The sequence below is a fragment of the Centropristis striata genome, chromosome 19 (assembly GCF_030273125.1).
Source record: "Centropristis striata isolate RG_2023a ecotype Rhode Island chromosome 19, C.striata_1.0, whole genome shotgun sequence".
NCBI classification, from domain to species: domain Eukaryota; kingdom Metazoa; phylum Chordata; class Actinopteri; order Perciformes; family Serranidae; genus Centropristis; species Centropristis striata.
The window spans coordinates 14,417,535-14,427,326 of NC_081535.1; the positions used below are offsets into that span (position 1 = coordinate 14,417,535).

General features: G+C 37.4%; 1 protein-coding gene across 1 annotated transcript; it reads right to left on the bottom strand.

The window, feature by feature from the left end:
- Nucleotides 1–450: 450 nt before the first annotated feature.
- On the bottom strand, nucleotides 451–9,508 carry smad4a (SMAD family member 4a). Its single transcript, XM_059357520.1, has 11 exons — nucleotides 9,139–9,508; nucleotides 7,176–7,533; nucleotides 6,895–7,069; nucleotides 6,477–6,506; nucleotides 6,184–6,387; nucleotides 5,783–5,890; nucleotides 5,404–5,454; nucleotides 5,127–5,310; nucleotides 4,822–4,990; nucleotides 4,289–4,427; nucleotides 451–3,251 (listed from the first exon to the last, which is right to left on the bottom strand). The coding sequence occupies exons 2-11, from the start codon at nucleotides 7,413–7,415 to the stop codon at nucleotides 3,040–3,042; spliced, it is 1,512 nt and encodes a 503-aa protein (XP_059213503.1). The 5' UTR covers nucleotides 7,416–7,533; nucleotides 9,139–9,508; the 3' UTR covers nucleotides 451–3,039.
- Between the last annotated feature and the right edge of the window lie 284 nt (nucleotides 9,509–9,792).

Below are 9,792 nucleotides of genomic sequence, written 5' to 3' on the forward strand. Positions count from 1 at the left end.
CTTTTGTGGTTTCTTTTTCCTCTTTTTTTTGGGATAATGTATAGTATCTGATATAATATATACACACAAATTTCATGTGACTTTCTTTTTGTGTGCCATTAAGTTTTCTTCTCAAATTGGCAAGCAAAACCAATGCGTGTAGGGTGATTTGTATTGTGTATTTTACATAAAAAAACGAGGACAATTGGGGGACTTTTATATTTATAAAGACATTATCATTTAGTGTGTCGTATTGATGAATATAGAAACTATTAAAGACACATGTAGTTTGGTTTTCTGAATATTTCAGATCTCAGCTCAGGCTAGCTTCTTAGTGTTGTTTTCTTAAAATTTGTGACTCGTCTTTGCAGTAATAAACGTTTCTTGTTCAAAGTAAAGTGTCCGCTCATATTTCTGACTCTACACACTAATCAAATTCTATATAGAGATTTAAAAACTCCAAAACAATAGTGTAAGCCCATTGAATTTTATTCAACCATACTCGTACATATAAACACCAATATCATCCAAACTCAGTACATATTCAGAATGTATGACACAAAGATTAATAAGAGCTGAACTTGCATTTTCTGAAAACTGTATAGCATCATAGTTTTTTTGTGGTTCATCACTGGAAAGGTAGCTAAAGAGTACAAAATACTGCAACAGCTGTAGGTAAACGGAGCTCAAAATACCAAAATACTGTTTGATGAACTGTGCGGAGCAAAACTTTTTTTTAAAAAATCATTCAGTGCATAATTAAAATCAAGCTTTTGCAAGCAACACTGAAATGGCTGCAGGCCGATATCTTTTCAGTTTTTATAAATGTATATTTGGCATCAATATGGCTTACACTTCCTCTCACAGTTTGTTCCTTGCCTCCTTTACTCTGCTGATGTCAAGAATACCTTACAGTAAGTGTCATCCAAGTAATAGTCCAATTAAAATGGGTGGCAGTGAGCCGTCTTGAATTGATGTTCCACCTAAAATGCATCTTTTCAGTATCAAAGACTCACCAACAGTAGGTTTGAAAAGTGGCTGGTTGTTAAACCCAGTCATGTGATTGGTCCAAAATGCAGGAAATATGTCCTGATCATATAGCATCCTCATATTAAATTCTTTTTTGTTTGTTTAACTGGTGGGACTTCCAAGAAGCAATCATTCTACCTTTCTAGCAACACATAGAGCTCAATATTAAGGTTTTTATGGATATCTATGGCCCAAAAAGCTTTAAGACAAAATATGCTACAAATAAATAATGATTTTATAGTAATGATTTACACAAATCACAGTCTTTGTCTGGCCTTTAAGTCTTCTGGCAGTGACTTCCCTTTGAAAATAATTTTCTGTAAATCAAAAATAATAAAAGCATAGCCTATAGACCCTAGGTTCCCAACTGATCCTGCTGGTGAGTTACATCAAGTTTGTTTAAAACATAACATGATGAGTAAGTTATTAACTACTGTTTTCATTTCCACTGCTCCGATCCAATAAGCGTAATTTTGCATTAATATTTCATGTACAACATCTGATCTGATTAGGTAGCAGGACAAAAGCCAATCGCTACACCCGTCTGGTTTTTCACATCATCAAAAACGATGAATACTAGCTTGGGTGTTTTACAGTTAGCCGTGTTTACAGTTTGGCCTACACTCATCTACAGCGAGCTAAATACACCTTTCAAACCTGCTGTGGTTGAGTATTTGATACTGAATACAGATGTTAGGCTGATAATTTGAAGCATATTTTTCATTGATCTCATTAAGGTCATGAGCAAGAAATACTTTTCAACTACGCTAAGAAATTATATGGGTACAACAAGTAACCATGCATGAGACTATGAAACAAGACAAAATACCTAAGCAAATTAATAAAGTGCTAACAGACACTAGTTGGGCATCTAATTTAGAAAAAAGATTTATAAATATTATGTGTTATAATAACCTTCTCTTTGAAAAAACCTCAGTAGAAAACCTCCCTTTTCAATGTCATATCAGCTTTGACTGGGGGCGGAATAATGGAAGCTTTACTGTGTTGAAAGAGAAGCTGAGGTTAGATAAAGCAGGCTGTTTAAAATGCTCTCTACATCAGTAAAAAACAACTATTTAAAAGGGAAGTATAAATCAAAAAACATCAAGCAAAGACCGTCAGCACTGAAAAAATATTTAAGATTACATCTTACAAGAACATAAGAAATGAAAAGCATGATTTTACATAAATGCCCTGATTTGTGAGGTGAAAAACTCCACTTACATGAAGCCATATAAGCAGATGAGAGCCTTTGAAGGAGGACTGGATCAGCAGTATACTCCAACTGAAATGACATTAAGTATATTCAGACAGGGTAAATTACATGTTTTCATCCAATAAATCACATTGTGCTCAGCTTTACTGGTTTTAATCCAAATAGTATGTTAGTTTTATGAAGGGCTCTATACATCTTAAAATTATAAATATTCAAGTTGAAAAAAATACAGCTTAGTGTGAATCCTTTTGGGTTTGACATCCTGCATTCATTTACGGTTTTAATTTATTTTGTACAGTACAAAAGACAATTAAATAATTGCAAGGCTTTTTGCATCTTTTGATCTCGCTGTGGAAACATTCTTTAATTCACATAATTACTTCAAGTATTTTGTTTCAACTTAAGATTTGAGATACACAGCCTTGTTCACGTCATGCCGTTATAAAGGTCCAATTGGTGATGAATGTCAGGATACAAGCTGCCTTTTTCATCCTCTGTTCAGCATGTTTCAAAAGTACTACATCTCCTCCCATTGTACTTGGCATGTTCCTCCAGATGTTGTTTGTTGAAGTCACTGACACTTACAGACCTGTAGTCTCACTCAGTAGACTTGCAACTACTCATAGCACTGGATTCGAAAGCCATGTGTTTGGAGTATACTGCCGGCCTTTATGTCCTTGTTCCTACTCCTACAACCTACTCAGCATCACTGTGGTTGCAGTCCTCCTTAGGCACTCCATGCCTATAGGTGAAGTGGTCTGTTAAAAAGTTAAGTCTGATTGTTTTCTCTTTTTGTACAGTTCATGCCTTTTAACTCAGTCAAGGGGTTGAGGGTCAGCTATGGGCATGGTGTGCAGAACTTCATCCAGTAGCTGTAGAGCTCGGTGTAAATGGATCTCAATCCAGCAGGGTGTTTCTTTGATGCTTTGCCGTGGGTAGTCGGGCCCCCAGCCCTTCACGAAGCTCATCCGCAGGATGCACAGCCTGCGCAGGTCATCAACCCCAATGCCTGCAGCAGCAGACAGACCTGCAGGGGAATTACAGGGAGTAACTTTTAGATCGATGCGCCACTATAGGCCAGAGCTTGCAGAGACATGTTTACTAAGTTACTCTTGCAGCAAAAGTTTGAACATATACCGCATAAACACACAACCAAGTACTAATATCATATTCATGTCTCCCACTCTGATAAGGCCACACATGTTTTACTGCGTTCAAGCTAAAGCCTACGGAACATATTCATTGTCCAAATGTTAGTCTGTAATGATGTTAGCTTTGTGGAACTTCTATCAACCTCAACTCAATTTGTCATTGTTAAGCATGCCTCTGATAAAACCTCTTTACAAAGCTATGTAAAATGACAGATAAAGCAAAGCAAACTGCTTGATATGTACTCATTATTAATGCGGGCAGTCAATCAAAGTTTGTTCTCAAGCATTAACTCAACTTTGACTTTACAATTAAATGGGAAAACATGAAAAAATATTTTTTTTTTTTAAGTCGATCACAGCTCTTTTTTAGTACGAGCATGGCACTGATGTGTGAATGCATTTTAATATCAACACATTGTGAAATATGAGGACTTTTCTGTTTTGGGTTTTTGTCTTTTTAAATTAGTCAAAAGAATTTATATTTTCCATAACTTGGTGTGGACTATATGCCGTCCTTTAAGCATATCTTAAGTATCTTTGGTCATTTTTATACTGGATATATGTTGTAAACACATCCAGACCCAGTTTTAACATTTCCCTCAATAATATAGCTGAACAGACACAATTATGCCTAGAGCATGGCCAAATTAAAATGATGAGGTCTCTTCAATTTAGTTACGATATGCTAATTGAATAATCATCTAGCCTGTGTTCCAGTTTTTCATCATAAAACAGACACTGCTTGTTGCTTTTCTTCCGTTCATTCTGCTATATAATTCTCTCGCTCACAACACTGTGCATTCTAGTGCCATAAGAAAGTCCTTGATATTAGTCTGGACACAAAAGACAATGATGAGAGGCAATCATAATGACACACTTGTTGAAGGGTAAGTGCAGCAGTATTAACACTCACTGATGGCAGGGGCGATGCCTCCCACTGAGCCAGGCCCGGGAATGTTCCCGGCCACTGCTGCTGCCTGGGCTGCAGCTGCTGCCTGAGCCGTCGCTGCCTGCTGCTGCATCTGCCGGTGGCACTGGCGTAAATCAAACACCTGGCAGGGGACAAGACAGATGTTAAAATCTGCTGACAAGATACTGAACGGACACTCAAGCATTCTGATTATCTAATCATGTCACTGTTGGATTAAGATGTATTTATGGTAAAAAAAAAAAAAAAATCCCTTGAATAATACAACTGAATGGCCATGCTCCACACATTTTTACTGTGACTACAGTAATTGCAAATCTAAGCATTAAGATATCAGAATGGTTTTTACAACAGCCTCATCTTACACACATTAGAGTGTTAATCACATTATAACTGGATTATTGGTGTGCATGTAAATGTAGCCAGCCAAGAGCAATCGTGAATTTGCTCATTTAAATAATACTTACTTGGATGGTCTCTGATGGTCTCATTGTGTGACCATTGTACTGCAATCTCACCTTGATGTAAGCGCTGGGGTAGATCTTGTGGACTGCATCTCCAGGGGCACGTCCCGCCTCACGATCCAGGTAATAGCTTTGCACAAACACTGCATGATCACTCAAACAGCGCACCCAGACGTCTCCTTCCCCTTTGCACTCCAGCTGCACGCCTTTGCCAATGTGGAGCCTAAGAACAGAAAGGACTTACACTTTGCATCACTGAAATCCTGACTACCATCACTGACTACCCAAATAACTATACGCAAGTTTCACTATATACAATGATATATTTCCAAATATGTGTGTGTGTGTGTGTGTGGTACCTGGCTCTCTCTATGTTCTCTGTCCTATGGACATTGCTCAGCTGGCCCAAGCAAAAGCGGTCCCCTCCTGATGGATCAACGTAGCCATCCACAGTCACTATCGGACATGTGGAGGGTACCTTAAACGTCTCCCCAACTTGAACATCCATCTCAAAGTACGCAATGGAGCACCAGTATTCTGGAGCTGTAACAAACCAACAAATAACCTCAGGTCAAATGGGTTACAATGATTATGTTAAATATGGGGACTATCCTCCATCTGCAGCTCTGTACTCACAAGGGTGATTGGATATTGGGGGCTGGAATGCAATCTCATTGGTAACAGGCCCTGCAAGAACAATTCAACATTATTTTTAAACAAGTATTTCGAAACCACAGCTGTTCTAAAGATGTGACATGTTATCATGCAGTAACATTGCTGAAAATGAAGAATCCCAGAAAATCAGGGGTTGAGGCTGATCTGAACATCAATAGCCACAGTAATAGTCTGCTAGGTAGTTTTGTCCTACAACATCTGTGTCACTGTTACATACTGTTTAAATCCACTTTTACTTCTAGAAAATTACTTTAATATGGAAATCAACTTCAAACAAAAGAAAGGATATGGGCTATTTATAAAGAAATTCACTTGATTTGAGTTTTTGCTTTCTACTCACAGTAGTGTCCTGTGTGAGGCATGGGTGGATGATGCTGTAGATGCCCGTTCTGATGTTGAGGCACTGCAGGGGGGAAGCTGCTGTTTCTGTTCCAGTTGGGAGTAGGATCTGTAAATATTAATTATTAAATAGTTGTGTTGTCAACTTCAAATCTGTACGAGAGATCAGATCAGAAGGCTAAATACCACAAATAGATGTTTATTGCATTACAAGTAACATTTTCAAGATTAAAATTTAAAGCGTATCAATTGGCAATCCCTTATATAAAGTGCTTTTTAAATAACCTATTACTACTTTTGCAGCATTTTTTTTACATGATCACATTAATTTATTTCTGTCAGGCAAAAAAAAGAGCACAGAGTTTATCTTCCATTATGATTTGCATATATCTGTTGACTCACTTGAGGGTCCAGCACTGATGGTAGAGAAAGCAGAGGTTGAAGTTGAACCGCTGCCCTCCGATGGGGGGAGTAGAGAGGGGCTCATAAAGGCCTCTGGTGGAACAGGTCTTGATGGGGGATGCTGGATAGTCTGCAGGTGGCTTTCAGAGCTGGAGTGAGATTGCTGGTTGTCATAGTCGCACTCATCCTTTACCATGAGTGGAACTGCATGAAGACAGCAGACATTGGTAAGTCTGATTGACATCCACAAAATCTTAAAAGATCTAACAGAAAAAACTTGGGCACCTCCTTACCTGAACTTGAAATGGTCAACACTGATAAGTCTGCAAAAACATGAAGGTAGATCAATATTCTGAATAAAAATGTGAACATGGGCTATACTTTTTTCAACCAGATGCATCATATTATCACTAAGAATGGGAAGTATCAGGAGTTCATATGCTATTCTAAATAATGAGAAAAAAATGCTGTGGTGATTAAATGATAAATAACAATACATATACAGAACAAGGGTTGTTTTTTTTTATTCCAAGTTTAGGTAATAATTTCAACTTCTTGTTTGAAGGGGGATACATCATGTTAAAAATACACAAACTTGTATTAATCCTTACAATCCTTCAGTGGGTCTGTATTATCAGTATTTTTTTTTTTTTACCAATAACTGAAAATGATGATCTAGTCAAGACTATATAACCTGTGACGCTTACTTACCAATGCCTGGAGAGACGACTCTCTCGTAGTGGTATGGGTTGACACAAACATTGTCACATTTCAAGTCAAAGGCATATTGACAATATTTCACGTGTTTCAATTCATTCTTGTGTAGATCAGGCCATCGCCATAGCCGGGCATAGACAACATGGGGAAAACCTTTGCGCCCTGCAACCTAAAGCAAAGAGGGGGAAATCTAATGAGACATGTAGTGTTTTCTTTCAAAGTGACAAAGACAATAATATTAAACCAACTGTACCGTATAACTGTTGCTACTGTACCTGTAGCCGTCCATCCAGAGTTCTCTGTATGGTTACACACTTGCTTGGGTGAGCTCCATTTGTAGTGATGGCTGTTATAAGGGAATCCAGCTCATCTTTCTTCTCCTTCAGCTTCTTGACAAGACTCTCAATAGCTCGTTTAGCAAAGCTTTCACTCTCCCCTCCCTGTCGGTGACACATCAGGCTATGCACAATGCTCAGACAGGCATCATTACTTGTGGGAGTGTTCGTGACTGACATCTTGCTCCTCAGGTTTCAACCTTGGGGAGGCTTTCAAGGTTTTTTTTCTCTTTGCCTTTGTCAGTGGATGTGTCAAGGTGAAAGTACTGTTGATCCAGTGCTGCCCAACATTAGCAACCTAAGAAAGAAAGAGTCATGTTTTATTACAAAGATAAGACACCAAACAAAAGTGGCACTCACTGTAAAATCTGTGCATCACCCTGACTAAATGTCAGGTGTAGGAAGGAAATTAATTATCATAATAAACCCTCTCTGAGGTCAATCTAATGTACCTTTACAATGGCTGAAATAACACATGAGCTAAAAACCACAATGGAGAAAAGGCAAAACCTCTAGATACATAATTTAGGTTGTCTGGTTAGCTTCCATTTCTTTTATTTTATATTTTATTAAATCTGTCAATTTGTGTATGTTCAATCTTCATTTTATTTGAACATAAACCACTTCAACTGCTCCAAGTCTATATGCTGATGTAGTTGATTTATTATCTAGGTCGTTGTATCAAACTTCTTTTGTACAACAGCTGAAGGCTGGAGGTTTGGGTGAGAGAGGAATTGGTGAGAAAATTGGCTTTATCTTTGCATTTGTAGTGTATGGTTGCTTTGTAATGTTTTTGTGTATTTGTTATAATTTTGTATTGAAAAGCAAAACAAAACAAAATTGTGGAGCCAACTTTTATGGTTGCTTTATCATTTTAAGATGAAGAGATAATGAACATTATGTTAACATATGTTTTTTAACCAATAAGAACCCATGGTGACACCCGTGTAACAAACACTTTAAATTTTCTAGAATCTCATTCAGCTTTATGCTTCAACCTATCTCATTAAATCCCTAAGCGACTTATACTCAACACCCAGGTGTGGTGGTCATGTGACTTTGACAAGAAGTGACTTCTCCAAAATGTGTGTGTGAGTGGAAACAGAAATGTGGAAAAAGTAGCTAATTTCAAAAAGCTTATTTTTTGTTATTAGGCTAAGTATAAACCCATTTAACAATTATAATCAATTAATAGGGAACTGAACAAAATAGTCACAATTTTGATATATGCTATGGGGATGCAAACAAAAAGGCAAATGGTTATTTGTTTTTATTTATTATTGATTTATTCTTATTTTGTTAGTTAAAAATAAAACTGAAAAATAATTAATTGTTAAACAGCACTATTAATGTCACAATGGTGATATACGTTGTGGAGATGCAAAGAAAAAGGCAAATTTGTGTTTCTGTAAGCAGAAAATGTGTCTAGATTTTTATTTTTAAAAAAGAAATATCATAAACCTAAATACAATAAATAATTAAAAACATCATAAATGTCTTCTATGTGGTCCACTTGGTCTGTAGTATATCCCCCATAATTTTCCTTTAAGGATTACTGGGTCTGGGTTCTTATGGGTTAAGATAATTTTCACAGCAAATGTAGCCAACGTTAGCCCAGATGGGTAACGAACCAGAGCTAGCTAATGAACACGGGTGTTAGCGTATTCTTCGTAGCAATGCCTCAATAGTGTGCAACCCAACCTGGGCCTAAATTATAATTGTCAGTCATTACGTACCACTGTTTAAATATGTTAAACAAATATACAATTTCCGAAGACCGTTAAATAGCTACCATTGCCCAGCGAATGTTGGTGGAATACCGTTCGCTAACGTCAACGCTAATTTAGAAACCATTCATTTACTAAAATAACCAAATCAAACACGAACTGATTTGTGAACTTACAGTCAGTCCTCTGTGCAGTAGTGTTACATCCAGTGGTGCAAGATAAAAAGCGAGTGGCTCTGGGTTTCGAAATGTTGAAATGATATCTGGCGTTAAACTAACGTTAGCTCGCAATAATGATATTTAGGCTAGCTTGCTAGCACATAGGCTAACAGCTAACTAACCCTCAACATCACGCTAGCTCGCTAGCTTCTACAGTGGCCCAAATCCGCTACCTCATGAAATGTTATAACAGAACACCAGCTAATCTTGTACCCCTATATATTGTCCTTCATAAAAAATGTAATCAATAACGGTAATATTATAACAACACGGTTAACTGGCCACGAAAATAAACAAAAAATTCCATTCCACCCACCTCGTTCCAACTGCGCATGCTCGCGTAAAACAGTGTAACAGGCGTGGCGCTGCTGTTTGTTATTGTATCTGATAGATGTAATACAACTGATTTACCATGTCTGTACCCATATAATGCAACTATAATTAGGGCCCGAGCAGGCAACAACCTGCTAGGTCCCTATTGTATTTCGAATGATTTTTTTTTCTTCTTCCCAAATGATCGCATTTTTCACTGCCTGAACATACCCCAAAACTCATGAAACTTTAAATATGAGTCACACCTGGCGAAAAATTTTATAATCTGTTGTAAAGGAA

Bases quoted from the DNA above. Each gene is read 5' to 3' on its own strand.
- smad4a (XM_059357520.1), bottom strand. From the start codon at position 7,415: ATGTCAGTCACGAACACTCCCACAAGTAATGATGCCTGTCTGAGCATT. The intron at 5,891-6,183 runs GTGAGTCAACAG...TAATATTTACAG, and splicing joins CATCAGTGCTGGACCCTCAA to ATCCTACTCCCAACTGGAAC. The intron at 4,428-4,821 runs GTGAGATTGCAG...GTCCCCTGCCAG, and splicing joins ACCCCAGCGCTTACATCAAG to GTGTTTGATTTACGCCAGTG.